Source organism: Solanum dulcamara, chromosome 9 (genome assembly GCF_947179165.1).
Source record: "Solanum dulcamara chromosome 9, daSolDulc1.2, whole genome shotgun sequence".
Classification (NCBI taxonomy): Eukaryota; Viridiplantae; Streptophyta; class Magnoliopsida; order Solanales; family Solanaceae; genus Solanum; species Solanum dulcamara.
In genome coordinates, this window is record NC_077245.1 from 5,770,201 (window position 1) to 5,791,457 (window position 21,257).

The 21,257-nt window shown below is 30.7% G+C and overlaps 1 protein-coding gene across 1 annotated transcript; it reads left to right on the forward strand.

Annotated features, from left to right (window-relative positions):
• The first annotated feature begins 744 nt into the window (after nt 1–744).
• LOC129903300 (AP2-like ethylene-responsive transcription factor ANT) lies at nt 745–4,887 on the forward strand. The gene is made up of 10 exons (XM_055978820.1): nt 745–1,246; nt 1,350–1,725; nt 1,814–2,432; nt 2,656–2,738; nt 2,912–2,920; nt 3,011–3,099; nt 3,185–3,258; nt 3,342–3,392; nt 3,531–3,607; nt 3,935–4,887. Exons 2-10 carry the CDS (start codon nt 1,380–1,382, stop codon nt 4,585–4,587), a joined length of 2,001 nt encoding a protein of 666 aa, XP_055834795.1. The 5' UTR covers nt 745–1,246; nt 1,350–1,379; the 3' UTR covers nt 4,588–4,887.
• Nucleotides 4,888–21,257: the final 16,370 nt, after the last annotated feature.

The following is a 21,257-nucleotide window of genomic DNA, read 5'->3' on the forward strand; positions in this document are numbered from 1 at the left end:
ACTCAAACGTAAAAAAGGAAATGACTAAGGGGCCGTTCGGCCTTGCATAATTTTCACCTATTTTTCTTTATCAGAGAAATTGTTTAGACATAGAATTATCATAATTATTCAAAAGTTGAAGAATTTTTAAAAGTTATTTTCACAATTTTCATTCAAAATCATTCATAAAAAATTCAAAAACTATTTCAATTCATATTCATGTGAAACTTAACTTCTGGTTTTCTATTTCTTAATAACATTTTTAACTTGAAAATAAATATAATTTCAAATACTACTATATTTTTCTAAATATTACGATTTTTATGTCCAAACGCGTTAAGTTTTTGAAAATGGTTAACATCTGTGAACTGAAAAAAATTACAGAATGAAAGTAGGGAGTGGGAGGTGTTGTACTGTATGAAGTGACTGGATGGGCAGGATGTCCTGCCCTTTGCCCCTCAATCAAATCTATCCAAAACCCTCTCTGCCTTTATGCTACTACTCCTACTATTAACATTTTGTTTTTCCTCCTTTATTTTTATTTTTTTCCTTACATTTTCTGTACAAAAAGCAAATTTCTTTCTTTTGATTACTGATATTTATCTCTGACCATTCTCCTTCCCCATTGGTTCTTTATTTCCCACTAGATTGAAGTGGCCTCCCCCCTTCCCCTCCCCCACGCACACCTTCTTCAATCTTGGTGATTGCTTGCCTTTTTCTATAATAATAAAAATAAACAAAAAGCCAAATATAACCTTTGCTCATGTTAGTTTCTTCATTTATGGTTTAAATAAATACTGGGGTTTCCATTAAGTTGAGAAAAAACATACTCCACTAACAACTTGGGCTGTTGGACATTTTTCCCCTTTTCTTGGTCTGAATCTTGGGTATCACTAAGCTTAGTTAAGAAAAAAGATTATTTTTTTAAAAAAAAAAGCATATAGTATATGGGTAGTGAGATAGAATATCTATTTACACAGATCCCTATGGCTATATGGAATGCAGAGGTGCTATCCAACATTGCTTGCTGAAACTCATTCTCTTTGTTTAGTTTAAAAGGTCCAGTTTTTGTTCTCTTTTTAAGAGTAAGAAAGAAAAGAAAAGAAAAAAAAAAGAATGAGAAACTACAACAAAGAGAGTTTTGGGCTCTTTTCCTCACCTAGATTGAAGTGAAGTGAAGACTTCTTTTCCTCTTTTACTTGTGTGAGTGGAGCAAAAATATTTTCTTGGGGTTCATAAGTTCTTGCTGAATCTTGAAATTTTAAAGGTATGATTTTTTTATTTTTTTTTATTTTTTTTAAAAAACCTTTCTTGTTTTGAAATGATTACTCTATTTTTTCCTAATGATTGTGAACTGCCTTGAACAACAGAAAGAATATAACTTTACAACTTACAAGAAGATGAAGTCCATGAATGATGATAGCAGAAGCAGCAACAACAACAGCAGCAGTAATAATAGTTGTAATAATAATCATAACAGTGCAGCAGCTAATAGTAACTGGTTGGGTTTTTCTCTCTCACCCCACATGAAAATGGAGGTTACTAATTCTTCTGAAACTCAACATCAACATCAATTTGCTCAAAGTTTCTATCTTTCATCTTCTCCTCCTCCTCCTATGAATGTGTCAACAACCTCTGCTCTCTGTTATGAAAATAATCCCTTTCATTCTTCCTTATCTGTCATGCCACTAAAATCTGATGGTTCTCTTTGCATAATGGAAGCTCTATCAAGATCTCATGCTGATGGTTAGTTTAGTTTAATTTAATTTGCTTATAAAAATTTAATCTTTTTCACGTTTCTTGTTACCCCTTTTACTAATCGTTGTTAAAAAAGCTATGGTGCAAAGCTCTTCACCTAAGCTTGAGGACTTTTTAGGTGGTGCAACTATGGGGACAAGTCAATATGGAAGTCATGATAGGGAGGCTATGGCTTTAAGCTTAGACAGCTTATATTATCACCAAAATGATGAAGAGATTCAAGTTCATAGTCACCATCCTTACTATTCTCCCATGCATTGTCATAGCATGTATAACCAAGAATCACTGTTGGAAGAAACAAAACCAACTCATATTTCAAACTGTGATGCACAAATCACTGGAAATGAGCTGAAAAGTTGGGGCCACTATGCAGAACAACATGCTATTGACCAACACATAAATGCTACCTGCAGCATGGTTGCTGCTGCAGCAGCAGCAGCTGGTGTTGGTGGTACTTCTGGTTCTGGTGGTGGTACCGTTGGTTGTAATGATTTGCAGTCTTTAAGCTTGTCTATGAATCCTGGTTCTCAGTCCAGCTGTGTCACTCCAAGACAAATTTCTCCTACTGGGCTGGAATGTGTAGCTGTAGAATCAAAGAAGAGGGCTTCTGGTAAAGTTTCTCAAAAACAACCTGTCCACAGGAAATCCATTGACACATTTGGTCAGAGAACTTCTCAGTATAGAGGTGTTACTAGGTCAGTCCATTTCTTACATTTATTTTAATATTTTAGTTTATGGGGTTACTATTTCTCATGTCTTTGAATGGTATGCAAGGTGTTTGTCATTTTATTTTTATTCAAATGTGAATACTAGTTGCTTCCAGTTGGAAAGATTTGCCCTTTTTTTGATTTGTTAATCTTCATATCTACTTTATTGTAAGATTTTCAAATGACATTATGTGAATATGATTTCAACCAGACATAGGTGGACAGGTAGGTATGAGGCACATTTGTGGGATAATAGTTGCAAGAAGGAAGGGCAGACCAGGAAAGGGAGACAAGGTTAGCTAATATGAAATTTATATTCAATCCACATAAATGTTTGGTTTATGTTTCTCTTTGGCTGCCATTTTTTTTGGCCCCATTCTGTTCACAGTCTGACCATTGTTATGAATTTTTTGTCATGTATCTGCTTGATGTGGGGATATGCTATTCTAATCAACTCCTTATTTCAGTTTATCTTGGTAAGGAACATTGTCAACATCAAAATTTTAAGAAACATTCTTTTATATTCTTTACTTAGCACTAAACTAAAAAAATGATGTGGAATTTAGGTGGCTATGATATGGAAGAAAAAGCTGCAAGAGCATATGATCAAGCTGCACTAAAATACTGGGGTCCTTCAACTCACATTAATTTTCCAGTAAGTGTAATTAATCAAGTCAAGTTATTGAATTTAATGTCTTGCGCTTACAGGAGACAACAATTTTCTTGGCTCCTTTTTACAGTTAGAAAACTATCAGAAAGAACTAGATGAAATGAAGAATATGACCAGGCAAGAATACGTTGCACACTTGAGAAGGTGAGTTTTGTTACTACTCAAAATTTAGTCTTATATATTCTTGTGTTGTATTCTTTTGTGTTCTAATCATTATTATTATACAGGAAAAGTAGTGGATTCTCAAGAGGGGCTTCAATTTACAGAGGAGTGACAAGGTATACTTAAAATATCATATGAATAATTATTGTGTGAAACAACATAAACATATTCGGTGAAATCCACAAATGGGTAGTGTACGCAAACCTTACCCGTACCTCGTGCAATAGTATTAATTTTTTTTTCTCTTATAACAGGCACCATCAACATGGAAGATGGCAGGCTAGAATTGGGAGAGTTGCAGGGAACAAAGATCTTTATCTTGGCACTTTTAGTAAATTCTTGCAAACTCTTTTACATTGATTTAGTCTTTTAAACATGTATATTATATATAATCTCATTAAAGATTACAAGTAATAAGACTCTTTCCTTTCTGTTACCATGTAGTATCTTTTTTATCCACTACTAGTAATGCTTGTCTTCAAAGGCTGACTATATGCTGTTACTTTGCTGGTGTATTTCTTATACTTGGTGGGACTGAAAAACTTTCCCAAAAGCTGTTTTCTTCCTTGTGATCACATAATAAAGAGAAAAAGAAAAGTTCTTTCTCAGTGTATGACATAATTTGTGTATTTTCTAAGAGTCATTTTAATATTTTTAGGCACACAAGAAGAAGCTGCAGAAGCTTATGATGTTGCTGCAATCAAATTCAGGGGTGTAAATGCTGTTACAAACTTTGACATATCGCGATATGACGTTGAAAAAATCATGGCTAGTAATACTCTACCTGCTGGTGAATTAGCTAGGAGAACCAAAGAAAGAGAGCCAAGAGAGTCAATTGAATACAACAACAACATAAGTGGTGGTGGTGGTCAGAAGAATGAGGAATGTGTTCAAAATGACAACAATGGGAATATCACAGATTGGAAAATGATGTTGTATCAAACATCTAATCCTTCTCTAGGATCGAATTATCGAAGCCCCACATCATTCTCCATGGCATTACAAGATTTGATTGGCATAGATTCAATGAATAATTCAAGTAATCATGCCACAATTCTTGATCATGATCAACAGAACAAGATTGGTAACCACTTTTCAAATGCTTCATCTTTGGTAACAAGTCTTGGTAGTTCAAGAGAAGCAAGTCCTGATAAAAGTGCTACTGCCTCATTAGTCTTTGCAAAGCCTACAAAATTCGTCGTCCCCTCGGTTGCTAGTACTGTCAACGCTTGTATTCCCTCAGCTCAATTGAGGCCAATTCCAGTCTCCATGGCTCACCTTCCAGTGTTTGCAGCTTTGAATGATGCATGAGAAAAAATGCAACTATTGCTTTTTTGGTTACATGTTGTAACTTGCCTTTTTTTTTTTGCATGAACAAGAAAAAGAAAACAAATTGGTAGTGGTTGGTTGAAAAAAGGTGAAAAGGAAAAGAAAACAAAGGAAGATGTCGGATTTTAGTAAGTATTTTTATATTTTTTTTCCTAATTTTGAATGTAAGTGGATGACTTTAGGGTACTAATGGACAGACTAGGTGGGGGGACCAGGTTACCTGTCTGTAACTATGTATTGGAAACTTTTTCAAACTCGAAAAAAAAAAAACTCTTCTAAGCATCCTTAGTATTACATTCTGCAAGAAATGGAGGTAATTAGTATTATGTTCTTTTATTCTTATTTGGTGTCTTGTATTTGTTTTGTCGCTCAACTAATCCAAATGCTTAACAAAAATAACTTCATATTCTTGAATATGCAAATTGGATTAAAGACGTGTTGTACTTGTCAATCCATCACCTATTAAGTTTTATGTTATGGAGGGTCTAATCTCATGATGAAAGTTCAAATAATAATATGAGAGAATTTAAGATGACCCCATTTTATTATTCAATCCACTTTTTTTCTTTCCTTTGTGGATTCTTGATCAAGTACACAAAACTAATTTTACTCATGTTTCACAGTAATGCAAAAGAAAAGGGAAAAAAAGTATATCCTTTGACCAAATTATGGCATTCTCATATTGATAACACCATCATTCCCATATCTTTTTCTTTTCTTCTCATTGAGCTAAAGGCAACAAACATTCCCTCTCATATTTCAAAAAGTATTGGAAAGAAGGAGATTCTTGGATTGAATGCTTTTTTAAGGATTTATAGGTCATAATTAGTTACAACTTTGTCTCCTTTTTGATGAGCCATAGCTTAGTTAAAAAATCACTTTAACTTTTCAAAGACCACTTACTTGTACCTAAAAGCAATTCCATGTCTTTGATGAGTTGATGTGGCACTAATTAGCCTAAAGAAGTTTATTATTAATTGATCTTCCTTATTATTTTTACTCACACGTGTGAATGTGCCTTTTTGTGCACGTACTTGAGCTAAAATTACCATTGAGAAAGTTTGAGTAATGGTAAATTTGCATTATTAGAGACAAAGAGGATATGATGCCGGGAAAGAAGGAATATGTAACAAATAATGCTAATTTTTGCTTGTTACTTTCTCCGTCAAATATTAGTTGATCACTCTTCATTTTGCACGATGTTTAATAAATTATAAATAAGAAAATAATTATTACCAATTCACCCCTTAAAAAGTTTTTTGAGAATTTTACAAACAAATGTGAACACTTATAAAAAGAAATACTTATAAAGGTAATATAAAAAAAATTTAATTAATATTTTCTTGATTTAGTAAGATAGACAACTAATATGGGACAACTATTTTAGTATAATGATCAACTAATATGGGACGGAGGGAGTATTCAATATTTCCTCCGTTCCAAAATAAGTGTTGATTAAAAATAATAAGTAATAAATAGAATGTATAATATACTTATTTATCTTTCTTAAAAATTGAACACTATTACGAAGTAGTTCTTTAATACAAGGATCGGATATAATTGAAAACAACTATTATTTTTTTGTTGAATTTATAAAGCAACAATTATTTTGATTTTTTGTTGTTGATAAATGATACTCACAGTACTTATTTTGGGATGGGGAGTAACAAAGTGACAACCTAGCCACTAATTATGAGTAAAAGAGGAAATTAATGCTTTGTTGATTCATAGTGAGTGCATGTTTCACTAATTAATGTCATATATGTTTCAAATTAGGACAAAGTTAGATACTGCATGGACAGTACAAAAATGGTCCAAAAGTTAAAGAGTGGACCCAAAATGAAATGACAAGGTGGGTAGTGCCCTCATATTGTACCTGATCTTCATAATCATGATGTTATTGTTCTATCCTTATCAATAACTTCATTAGCTGGCCATAATTGCGCATAAACTTTTAAAGTAGGGTATTTAGTGGCCACAAGAACTAATTTATAAATGAAGAAGACTTTGTGGTTTATACAGTAATCTTAATGTATATATTACTAGCTCCCTACTATTAAATTTCTTTGTCTGATTTTAAATTGATATAAAATATAAAAAATTGAAGAAGACTTTTTAATCTTGTGGCCTTAAGCTAAAAATATGTAAAATATATATAAATAATCTTTAATCTTATGGTCATAAACATATCACGTGAAAAGTTAGAATTAAAAAGTTTACAAAAAAATAAAGAGATATTTATTTTAAACGGACTAAGAAGGAAAGTAACATAAACAAATTGAAACAGAGGAAGTATATGTGTATTTATAAAGTTCATTCAAACAGAATTTTGAAGCAATAATAAAGTTATCTCTATATAATTTATAAGTTATGAGTTCAAATCGTAAAATTAGTAATGTCAAAAGCAGACTCCTACATTGTTCCCTTTGAAGAAGGGTATATATGACCTTTCTTTGGACCAGCATAACGTGAGATATTTTATAGATATTTATACTGTAATTACATGTATTTCTCTATAATAAATATAAATATGTAACTAACCTACTGCTTAAATCTATGGAAGAATAGGTTATATTAAGCTACTTCCATAAACTATTAACTATAATGTTTTTTAAAGAATAGTGATATTTGCATTTATATAGCGGAAGAAAAATAATGCAAAATCTACCAACACAGAAAGTTTATACATACTTATAAAACATTTAAAATCCATCCAAAATTTAAAATGGAAAAAAGGATATATAGAAGTGATTGAAGAGGAAAAATTGAGAAGTGTGTATTTTACATAATAATTGAATGGTCAATGAATAAAAGAAGGCATATATGAAGGAGAGAACATGTATAATTGATTAATTTTCTTGTTGAAAGGTCATTGTAATGGTCAAAAGGATTGAAACCTTTGTGGAAAAAATGGGAAAGTAAATTTGGATACTTCTAAATTCTATATATATAATAACAATAAAAGCTACCTTACTAAATAATGTGATTTGAAGTTTGTCACCTTTTGGTTTATAGTCAAAAACAATGATTACTTAATCGGTTGTGGACAGCTATGTAGTATAATAAATTAAAGCAAAACCATTACTATGTATTATGTAAGACAGCACCTAATCAGCTAATAATTAACCATTTTTGTCCTCCATGCAATGTCTACTTCAAATGTTATCACAATATTCTTCATTGTCTAACAATATATCCTTTCATATATATACACATTAAGAAATTATAATGCTAAAATGGGGATAATCAGAGGCGAATTTATGATTTTAAATTTTTGGGTGTCACGCTGCTTTAAATATTAATATATGACAAAAATTCTAGTGAGTAAGATAGTACTTAATATTTATTAGCAAATTTACATACAAAATTTTTACTTATTTTATTGGTTTAATTAAGATTTTACTTATAAGAGGTCTTGGGTTCTAATATTCTTATTCACAATTTTTTTTACAATAAATTCACAATCGAGGTTTTGCATGATAAAAAAAAGTTTTAAGAAAATATATCCCACAACAGGATTCAAACTTCCATCCCTATTGCGGTAAACCTGAACTTTAACCACTGACACCTCAAGACTCATTATTTCTAAGAGTGTCACGTTTAATATTTATACTTTCTTTATAAATATATATATATATATTCAGATTTTCAACCAAGATCAGGGGATGTCATGGCACCCCCTTCCAAGCTATGTAAATTCACCCCTGAGATAACTCAACTCAATTATGGATAACTCTCTCAAAAAGTCGCATAGTTCTATTTTATAACTCAAAAGTCAATAAATTTAGTATGATTCCCTTATCTGAGAGATCGTAAAAAATATGTAAATTTTTTAGTAAAATTGTCATAAATATTTTCGACAAACCAATTCCAACAATGTAAAAGACGGTTATTTTTGTTTACCTTCACAATGTAAAATTATTATTTCACTACACGGTCCCCTAAGAAAAATTTACATATATACAATAATTTCATAAAGTATGAGATTTGTTTGGAAACATAAAAAAGTAAGACAAGCTAATACATGTTTATTTTTTAAAAATAATTGTTATGTCCACGTCAATTTACATGCATCTTATTAAAAGCTTAAACATTTTAGTCTATAAACAAAAATGGATATAAGCGGCAAAGCGGACCACAAACATATATTTATTTTATTTGAGGACCACGTAAAATTGAAGAAAGTGAGTGAAAGTCGAGTAGTATTAATATATAAATAACATTACAAGCATATCTTATATATGCTCAAAGATTTAAGAAGATTTTCTTTCGAAAACAATAAGAAAAAACAAAGAAAAAAACGAAACCGTACAATAAAACAGCAGTATGTCAGCTGGTAAAGAATGGGACAATTCTACAACTACACAAAATATGTTGATTCGTTTTCAAGGAGTTAATAACACTAAGTAGATTTTTCAGAAAAGGACTATATGATATGGTAAGACCACAATATATAATATATATATAATGTTCCCTCTAGAGGGACCTTGTTTCCTATCATGAAACTGTTTTTTATTTTATATTTTTAATAATAATAATAATATGTAAATAGTTGAAAATTTGTTACAAGAAAATAAATAAGTGGTCCCTTTTTTTTTTTTTTACCACATAAGTCTCCATTTCCACGTGAAAATTGGCAGGCCAAAAACTCTTAAATCGGATGTGTGACATTATTGTTTCTATGCCAAACATAGAAGGCTTTTATAGTATTGGTAAGTTAACTAGATTGCTTTTTGGCTAGGTTAAAAGTTAAACCCTAGGTGAAAAAATAAATAAATGCAAATCTCTGGTTCAAGTTTTCTGATGTTTTAGTTGGAAGAATGGTTCAAAGTTGGAGTAGAAATTAAATTTGTTCGGTATATATTTGGTATAATAATTATGAATTCACTGTAATTCCACAAGTTATTTGGGAGGATAAGATGTACACAAACTTTAACTCTATTTTGTGAGGAACAAAAAGTTATTTTCGATATACTTTCAGCTCGACAAAACTGTTTTCGAAACAAAATTGCAGAAAAATGTGTCTACAAAATAGCAAATACAGAACAAATAAAGCAATAAAGTAGTTTTAAATAGGATTTTTAGTCAAAATAATATATTAATAGACTTTCTAATTCCTAGCTAATTAAATTATGCTTTGCATTAATGTTTTGAAAAGATATAGTAGATTGCTAAATTCGAACTAGTTCCGTAATTCGAGAAGAGAATTTTATTAGTGGACTAATGTTTCTTTTTTATAAACAAAAAAGGGGGGGCAATGTGGGAGGAAATTGAACTTTCACCAGGATAACCGAACTAATATATATTATTTCATATCAAAAATATTAATTTCTGTTGAACCAGTAAAAGCTACTGTCCTCCAGTCCAAAATATGTAATAGTAAGTTTGGCAACCAAAATTAATTTCAATTCTTTTTGTCGTTATACATGAACAAAACGTCATTTATTAGTATATAAATTTTAAACCTATACTTGTGTTCCAACTAGTGGCCGGAGTACTAATTAAGTGAGACTTTTATGGAGAAATATAAATGATAGTTTAAAAGAAAAATAATAGCGACAAGAGTGTACGTATAGTAATAACTTGCTTACACAATCAAATGTTTTCTATAGCAATAATTGAAAATTTTAGGCTATAAAACAACATTTTTTCATTTATTTTTCATTGAACCAACTCACTCATAAAATGCATGATGAGAAATAGATTCTCACTAAAATAGTGGGAAATTTTCTAAGTTTGCATATGAAACATTTACTTCTTTTTTTATTTTCACACCGATTCAATCAAAATATCAATAGAAATAGCCATTTAACACTTTTGAATAGTGATTGTGTTGGAATTGTATAATTAGAAATCTAGAGATCAAGCTTTAGATATAAAATAATTCCCGAAGTAAAATTTCTGGACGCAAATAATTCAAAATAATTGAGCTCTAAAATAGGTACAAAACATCAAATAAGTGGCTTACACTTGTAGGCACATGAGAGTAATTTTGAGAAGGTTGTAGTACTTTTGACAAAAGGAAAGGTAGAAGAAAAGTGAACATTAAGGAGGGAGAAGTAAAGACATAGCTACAATTGGGGAGGTATGTTCTGTCTCCAAAAGAAAAGGCCATAAATATGAACCCCTTATTCTCCAATTCAACATTTATGAAATGGCAGTGTTAGATCAGCTTCTTCAATTTTTTCACCAGTACTCAGGTCCCATCCACCCCTCTTGTGTGATAATACTAATTATTCACATAATGATGTGCTTCACTCTTTTTTCCAAGTAAATTTATCAATTTCTTTAACAATCTCAAGTTAGTTAACTATAATATAATAAGTAACTGATTTTTATAATCAAATATTTATAGGTAGTGACTTATAAATATGTATAAAGTATGGGAAAATCTTGATTACTTGAGTCGAGGATATTTTAGAAATAAATAGTCTATATTCACGAGATAAAAATACGACTGCGTACAACTCTTTATATTAGTTATGTTATAGTTATTATTATTGTATAAAATATGGCCAAAAACAACGAGTGATTTACAAAAATGACCTTAGAACATGGGTGATTTAAACTTTTTATCCAGCATGCCCCATGGGGAAATCTTCAAGTTTAATATGTTTTGATTTTTGACTTTGAAGGTTTACTTACCCATATAGCAAAGGGAGGTCAAAAATTCAAGATCTATCCATTTTCAATATAATTTCTATTAAATCTATTGAATTCCTATAAACCCGTATATTATATTCTAAATTCGCCTTTATATTCAGACTTTTAGCAGTGGCGTAGCCATATATAGTGCTGGATGGTCAAACATATATTTTTCGTCAAAAATTATATTATATATATATAAAATTATATAAAATAATTTTTTTTATATATATATATTAAATCTTGAACATTCTTAATAAATTTTTTAGTTTTCTTCAGACTGAGGTTGTTCACAACTTTAGACAAATATCAGAGTGCAATGCAAACGAACAAATTAAATAACCTATTTACTACCCTGAAAAATAAGGCGAGTTATCAAGTAACAATAATGACTCAATGAGTACATGTTTTTTACTGGCCCGGTGTCCACTATAGGGTGTGTTTGGTACGTAGGCAAATGTTTTTCCTTAGAAAATAAGTGCCTCTTTTTTTAAAAAAATAAAATTATTTATATTTTTTGTATATATAAAAAATATTATTCTAAATTTATTTATATATAATTTAGATAAATACCATAAAAAATAGGGATTGGATCGTGGGTGATAGTGCGGATGTGGGCTATGAGGGCAGGGGTTGAGAGAAAGTGAGTTGTAGGTTGGGGATGACATAATCAATGTTGAATGTCATTTGTAAAATTTGTTTGCCCTACTTCTATTAAGGAAGTCATTTTTCTAATTTATTTTTTTAAGCAACTTATTTTTTTAGAGAAAATATTTTTTATAAATTTTGACCTATTAAACATGAAAAAATTGGAAAAAAAATTGTCGTACCAAACACACCCATAATATCAAACCTAAATCTAACCCCTTCTTCAATTTTTAGCAACTTCAACTATGTTTGTGCCTACGTATGGAAAAATTATTGGTAGTAAATGTTTCTCTCCAAATAAAGTCCTACGTGATTTGAATTCGAAATAATCGAACTTCAAAAGGAGTATCAGACATCGGGTGAGAAACAAAAAAAAACATGTTTGTCTACCACTTAAGAGTGTAATAAGTAATAAGATCTACCAAACCAAAAACTTCTCAAACGAATTATCTAAAATACTTAACCATAAATCTTAATATTAGTAGTAAACTATAGATATTTTCAGGAAAAGAAAACATAGATAAATTAAACGATCAAAAATTATTTTTCACATAAAGTAAAGGTCCACTAGAGGTGCATTCCCAATGCAAATTGTCTGAGTATGGGTAGGTAAATTCAAACATTAGGTTATTTGTACCTTTGTGACAAAAAAAAGAAAAAAGCAACATCTATACGATATTTTTGCAGACACTACCTTCTGCATAGTAATTAAATTGATAGTATAGTACCATTTTGATTTTTGCGGGGTACCATACACTAATCGTATTCCTTATTTCGTTACACTGATATAACCAAATAATATCCCTCTTTATTGAAACTGTAACGTAATTTAATTTGTTCTACACCGCACTGATTTTCTTTTTTTTTTTAATAGTAATTATGTCTCAATTTCAAACAAGTTGGTGTTAATCCTTCTCTTTCGTATTCTTTGATATTCAGCCCCTCTTGCAATTTATATGACTATTATTTTTTACTGAAGACGCCGATCAAATATCAGATTTGCATTCAATTCAAGTAGAAGTAACTTTTATGGATTTTTATAAACTCAATTCCTTTAAAATAGAATGTTAACATTGTACTAGTCAAGTAGGAAACTACTCTTTTGTAGTAATTTTTAGTTAGCATGAAGAATTGTAGCATTATCATGTGATTTAAAAGACAATTGACGATATTATTTATAGTAAGGGTAGATTAGTACATCGAAAAATAATACTCCCTTTATCCCAATTCAGGTGGCGTAGTTTAAATTTTGAGATTCAAACTTTAAAATTTTAAGCGTGAATTTGAATATAAAAGCTTTAAGTTTTTTAAAATAAAGTTTATATTTTTCAAACCTATATAAAAAATATTATGAATTACAATAATTAACAATTTGAGATATTTCAAAAACAAAAAAAAAGAAATTTGATCAACGAAAAAAATTGACTATCAAAATTTCAATTGTATCACATTATTGAAGGAAAAGGTTTGAACGAGAGGGGAGACAAATGATGTTAAGTTGGGCCGTATAGTTCTGCCAAATCCAACATGTCCACATCCCCAAATCTAGTTGCAAATCTCTTTTAATAGTCCTTGCTTTTGTCATCACAAATAAACGCCAAATTAGAAATTAAAATTTATGAGTTCATAATTTTATTTTTTATAAGTTATGAGGTTCTATATAGTAGTGGCAATTGAGTGGGTTGACTTAAATTTGAACGGATCATAATAGGTTAAGACCCAACACAATTTAAATTTATTTGGATCAAAAGGGATTATGTTAAAATGGGGTTTGATTTTGCTACCCTAGTTCTACATTAGTAATTTATACATATTCAATGAATTTTTTACTATAAATTTATAATTTGAACCAAAATTATTGATTTTCGTAACCAACACACTCACTCAGCTCCTATTCACAAAAGGCATTTTTTTCTTGATAACAAAGTTTATTGGACTTGGACAACCTTACCGGCTCAGTTGGTGCTTGAACCTTAACTTATTGGTGAGCATTGATTATCGAGTATTTCATTAGTATTTATTTTATAAAAAAATAAATCTACTGAAAGATCTTAAACTTCCTTTGAATGGAAAAATTACATTAGATGACAGTTCATAATATTTGTATACTATTTTTTGATAGATTGAATGGAAAATGGAGGAAAATATTTTAAATTAATCCGGGAAAGAAAGAAACAGGTCGGGTCACGGGTCAGGATTTTTAATTAATTAATTAAATAAATAATAATTTATTAAAATTAAAGGAAATTTGACCCAAAAAGATTATCAATCAATCAAATTCAAATCCGAAGCCGAAGTCGAGCCGAGCGACGACGGCGCGAGGGGAGACCCTCTTCTTGACCCTTTAGCAACATGAAGGAGTGCTTCTACTTTTAAGTAGGAGACCTTTTCTTTCCACCACCTATGAAGGACAAATGCTTATTTCATAAAGCAAGAGAGAACAACTCATTTTTCCCTCTACTTCTTTTCCCTCCATTTCCCATTTAACCTATCAATTAAATCCAACAATCCCCCACATGAATGGGGAATGACTATAAGATAAAGGAATGCACGGATAAGTGTGTGATATAAAAGCGAAGATTAATTGCATTTGGATAAGTAGATTTTCCTTTGAACTTTTCGTAGTGAACTTATATCGAATATACTCGATCAATCGGTAGATGCGATATCTTTAAACCGTCGAACTTTGTTGTATAACTAGACAACATAAGTCACACAATTAACCCTCAACCATTTATGGTTCTCACGGTTGTGTTCGTTTCATCCATGAACTTTGTCTGGTTTCGTGAATGCATAGAGAATGGGCCTTTACCGTCAATCCCCTTGAAGCGGCTTATACTTCACATTCACATAGGTGATTTCTAAACGTGAATTCCTCTAGACACACACTATCTAGTCATTTTCTGTCAGACTTACATAATTATTAAAAAACTTTAATGCTTTATTAACTCATTAAAAAGCCTTAAGGTTTTATCCTTGTTTCTGAACATTGTCATCATCACGAGAATGAGTTGAGTTATTTGACAATGTTTAACCGCCATTCATAACTTTGTTTGATCTCTTTGCACCTAGTTCTTGGGATCTCCAGTCTACTACGTAGAGTTACCGCCATGATGACTTGTCCTAGGACTTAACCCCATTCCCCTCGATGATCTTTCAAAACTTTCTCTAGATAAGACTTTTGTTAGTGGATCCAATACGTTATCTCTTGACTTCACGTAGTCAATAGTGATAACACCACTAGAGAGTAGTTATCTAACAGTATTGTGTCGTCGTCGAATGTGACGCGATTTTCTATTATACATAATGCTCCCTGCCCTACCTATTGCCATTTGGCTCTTATAATATATACATATAGGTGCAAAGTTGGGCCAAAATATAATATCTTCCAAGAAATTTCAGAGCCTTTCAACTTCTTCACCAGCCTTGTCTAAAGCTATAAATTCAGATTTCATTGTAGAGCGGGCGATGCATGTCTGTTTTAATGATTTTCAAAACACTGCTCCTCCACCAATGGTGAAATTATATCCACTCGTGAATTTAACTTCAGATGATCCGGTAATCTAGTTTGCTCACTATATACCTCAATTACTGCGAGATATTTATTATAACGCAAAGCATAGTTTTGGGTGTGTTTCAAATACCCAAGACTCGTTTCATTGCCATCCAATGAGTTTGATTGGGATTACTCGTGAATCGACTCAGCTTGCTAATAGCGCATGCTATATCTGGTCGTGTATAATTCATAATATACATCAAACTTTCCATAACTCGTGCATAGTCCAATTGTAAATCATTTTCACCTTCATTCTTTTAAAGTGCAAAACTTACATCAATTGGAGTCTTTGCAACATTGAAATTTAAATACTTAAACTTATCAAGTATCTTTTTGATATACTATAACTGTGATAATGCTAGACCTTGTAGAGTTTTATGGATCCTAAATCCTAAGATCAAATCAGCAACCCCTAAGTCTTTCATGTCAAATTTTCTACTAAGCATACGCTTCGTAGCATTTACATCGGCAATATCCCTACTCATTATCAACAAGTCATCAAAATATAAACAAACAATGACTTCATGATTTGGAGTATTTTTAATGTAAACACATTTGTCACACTCATTAATTTTAAATATATTTTCCAATATTGTTTGGTCAAATTTCACATGCCACTATTTAGTGCTTGTTTAAGTCCATAAAGTGACTTAACAAGTCTGCACACTTTTCTTTCTTTACCAGGAACTACAAAACCCTCAGATTATTCCATGTAAATTTCTTCTTTCAATTCTCCATTTAAGAAAGTCGTCTTGACATCCATTTAATACATTTCAAGAACATATACGGCTGCTAGTGCCACTAACACCCGAATAGATGTTATCCTTATTACCGGCGTATATATGTCAAAGTAATCAAAGCCTTCTTTTTGTCTATAACCTTTGACCACAAGTCTTGCCTTATATTTGTCAATAATGTCATCAGCTTTCATTTTCCTTTTAAAAATTCATTTTGATCCTAAATGTTTATTTCTAGGAGGAAGATCAACCAATTCTCATGTATGGTTGTTCAAAATTGATTGAATCTCACTATTGACTGCCTCTTTCCAAAATGCTTAATCAGAAGAAGATATTGTTCCTTTAAATGTTTGAGGCTCATTTTCAAGTAAGAATATCACAAAATCTGGTTCAAAGAAAGTAGATATCCTTCGACGTTTTCTACGCCTTGGATCCTCTTCGATTGGTTTTCTTTCCTTTGATTCTTCTCGCCGTCGTTTAAATCTTTCACTTGACGACTCACATTCAGTTTTATACGAATAACTGTTTTTAAAGAATTCAGCATTATTTGATTCAATTACCGTATTAACATGAATTTTGGGATTGTTCGATTTGTGAACCAAAAACCGACAAGCTTTTCTGTTTGAAGTTTAGCCAATAAAAGTACAATCCACGATTTTTAGTCCGATTTTTATCCTTTTAGGCAAAAGAACTTAGACCTTTGCTAAACATCCCCAACCTTTGAAATATTTCAAATTGGGTTTTCTTCCTTTCCATAGTTCATATGAAATAGATTGTGTTTTGTTGTGGGGAACCCTGTTGAGTATTCGATTAGATGTAAGAATAGCTTCCCCCCCACAAGTTCTGCGGTAAATCGGAAATTATTAATAAAGCATTCATTATTTCTTTTAATGTTCAATTTTTCCGTTCCGCAAATCCATTTGATAGTGGTGTGTAGGGGAAGTAGTTTGATGATTAATTCCATAATCTAAATATATCTTTGCAAAAGAAGATTCGTATTCTTCACCACTATCACTTCTAATCATTTTTATCCTTTTGTTCAATTGATTTTCCACTTCATTCTTGTATTGCTTAAATGCATCAATTGCTTCATCCTTACTATTAAATAAATACACATAACAATATCGAGTGCAATCGTCAATAAAAGTTATAAAATACTTTTTCCCACCGCGAGATGGCATTGACTTCATATCACATATATCTGTGTGAATTAAGTCTAAAGGATTTGAACTCCTATAAATAGACTTATATGGATGTTTAATAAACTTAGATTCAACACAAATTTCACATTTTGATTTATTACACTCGAATTTAGGCAATACTTTTAAATTAATCAATTTTTGTAAGGTTTTGAAATTAAAATGTCCTAAACGAACATGCCATAAATTATTTGACTCCAATAAGTAAGACGAAGCTGAATTCTTATTAATACTGTCAACAACCATTACATTGAGTTTGAAAAGGTCCTCGATGAGGTAGCCCTTTCCTATGAACATATCATTCTTATTTATTATAATTCTCTCACTAACCAGCACACACTTAAACCCGTTTTTGATGAGTAGTCCGACTGAAACTAAATTCTTCCTAGTTGTTGGAATGTGCAGAACATTGTTGAGAGCCAGCACCTTGTCGGAAGTCATCTTTAGAAGTATCTTCCCATATCCTTCAACCTTGGCTGTTGCAGTATTTCCCATAAACAGTTCCTCTTTGGGTCCAGCGGGAGCATATGTTATAAATGTTTCTTTTACAGCACAAACATGTCGAGTGGAACCAGAGTCAAGCCAACACTCCTTTGAATTTTCAACCGAATTGTATTCTGATAGCATTGCACACAGATCATTCACGCCATCATTTTTCTCCACCATATTGGCTTATTCCTTTCCCTTGTCCTTTTTCAGGAGATGACAATCTGGGGCTTTGTGATCAGCTTTCCCACAATTATAGCAATTGCCCTTGAATTGTTTCTTGCTCTACTCCTTACTCTTTCCAAAAGATTTCTTCCTTTTCTGATTCTTTGGAACAACTTCTTCAACGATGTTCGCTCTCATAATCGTTGAAGTTTCACGCGAATTCTTTTCATCTATTTTGTTATTTTCCTCAATCTTAAGACGAATCACAAGATCTTCCAACTTCATTTCCTTGCACTTGTGCTTTAGATAATTTTTGAAATCTCTCCACGAAGCAGGCAACTTTTCTATCATTGCAGCCACTTGAAATGCTTTATTAACTACCATGCCTTCAGCAATAAGGTCATGAAAAATAATTTGAAGCTCTTGAACTTGAGTTCCAACGGTTCTGCTATCTATCATTTTATAGTCTAGCAACAACAATTTTTTTAGCATGCGTCTTCAGTCTTATACTTCTTCTCAAGTGCATCTCATAATTCTTTAGAAGTTTTCATAGCACTATAGACATTGTACAAATTATCATCCAAAGCACTTAGGATGTAGCCCTTACATAGAAAATCCGCATGTTGCCATGTCTTAGAAATCATAAATTTTTTATTGGCCGGCGTATCAGCAGCAAACACAGAAGGGTCTTCGTTTGTGAACTTCTGCATACAAAGAGTGATAATCCAAAAGAACATCTTTTGATGTCATTCTTTGAAGTTGGCTCTAGAAAATTTTCCTGTTTTTTCTACCGGTGGCACAGTAGTCCGGCTTGTTGCCGCAACAGTCGTAGAAGTAGTAGTAGTTTCACTTGCTATTTCTTTTCACTCTAAAAATAGACAAACTGTTTTAATACTCAGAATATCAAACTTTTTACAACAGCAACGATGAAGGTTTTATGTTCTTCAAATCGTTGTACAAGTATGAACTTTAATATTCCAATGAAGTTTTTATGTCTTCAAGTCAGAATACGAAATTTCATACGGAGTAAAAAACCACACAAATTTTAGTCTCCAAAACAGAATACAGTTTAATATGTAAAAATAATTTCCTTAAGATTGTTAGTAATCTGTAATGGAAAAAAAATGTTGAAACAGTAACAATAATTTATCGAAATAAAAGACAGAAACTTGCAAATAAGAACAATGTTTGGAAAATATGTAAGAACAAAAATCGAGCCCACTAAATGCATAGTGTGTCCTTAAGGAAATTATCCCTCTCAATGTACCCGAGGTTTTGGAATCTTTTCTTTTAGGATAGAATGATTTATTCACCAAAATAGCGATACAATAAATTAAGGTGATGGCGAACCACTCGAAGGTAGTATATCACACGATTTTCTTAAGATGTGCAGAAAAGAAGAAGATAAGTATCAAAAAAATTTCGTAAGGAAAAATTCTAAGAATCAACAGAAATATATAGCCTGTTTGGAAAAAGGTTGCAACTTTTGAGAAAAGATTACAACCTTTTAGAAAATTCCGTTGAAAATTGGTTGGGTAAAGGTTTGCAGCTTTTCAGAAAAGGTTGCAACCTTTCAGAAAATTCAGTTGGAAAAATGGAGGGAAACGTTTTAAATTAATTCGGGAAAGAAAGAAATGGGACGGATCACGAGTTAGAATTTTCAATTAATTAATTAATTAAGTAAATAATAATTAATTAAAATTAAAGATAATCTGGACCAAAAAGATTATCAATCAAATCATTTGACCAAATCCAAATCCAAATGTGAAGCCGAAGCCGAGCGACGAGGACGATGGCGCGAGGGGAGACGCTCTTCTTGACTCATTAGCAACATGAATGAGTGCTTCTACTTTTAAGTAGGAGACATTTTCTTTAAATCTCCTATGAGGAACAAATGCTTATTTCATAAAGCAAGAGCGAACAACTCATTTTTTCCTCCACTTCTTTTTCCTCTATTTCTCATTCAACCTATTAATTAAACCCAATATTTTTTTGGTTTAGTTTTACATAATTATCCAAAATGGTCCAATTCGGACAAAATGATCATGTTTGATGCAATTAATCCTATTTCTTTGAAAAGTCTGAGATGAGCTCAAGTTTTGACTTAAAATACCCCCAAAAATTTGTTGTTTACGTTTTCTTTTTTAAAAATCTTTTTTTATTATTTCACTTCTTTTGTGGAAGAATATTTATGTGATTTTCTTATTTTATTATTTATTTTTTATTTATCTTTTATTTATCTTTTTATATACTTAAAATAGCAGCTCGACTGTTTATTTTACAAAAAATGTGGTAAGTGCCCATATTTGGCGGTTGACCATCTTAGTTTAGACATTTTTAATTATTTTATTTATTTATTTTTTCTATTTTGTTTGTTGTGTTATTAGAAAAATACTTTTAATTGTTTATATTTTTTTGTTGCTCTTTTTAAAAAAAAAATTCCCTTTTCTAATTGTTTCCCTTCTTTTGTGGAAAAATAAATATTTATATCGTTTTATTATTATTTTATTTATTTTTAAATTTATTAAGTTGGAATGCATGATAGTCAAATAAGTATTGATATTGATACATTACATAACTGTTTATATTAAAATGATACACAATTATACACCATTTATACAATGTCGTTACATTACATATTTATTTATACACTATTGATTTATTAAATATACATTACATAACCATTTGTTGTGCTGTTTAAAAAAAAAATAATTTGTTTTATAAATTTTCTTGTTGCTCGTTTTTTAAAAACTTTTTTCTTTTTCTAATTGTTTCACTTTTGTGTGGAAAATGAATATTTATATCGTTTTTTATTTTTTATTTATTAAGATGAGAATGAATATCGATAAATTACATAATTGCTTAAATAATATTTATACACGATTATATATGTTTATACAATAGTGATATATTATATATATACTAGATAATTATTTGTACATTATATATACATGTTTATATACCATTAATACGATATTGATACATGTTTATACATGAGTTATACAAGATCGATACATTATATACATACTACATAACTATTTATACAATATCGATACATTATATATACACTACATAGCTATTTTTACAATATTGATACGTTGCATAACTATTTATACATCATATATACATATTTATATACTATTTATACAATGTCGATACTCCTTATATACTAAATAACTATTTATAGAATATCGATACATTACATATACATCACAT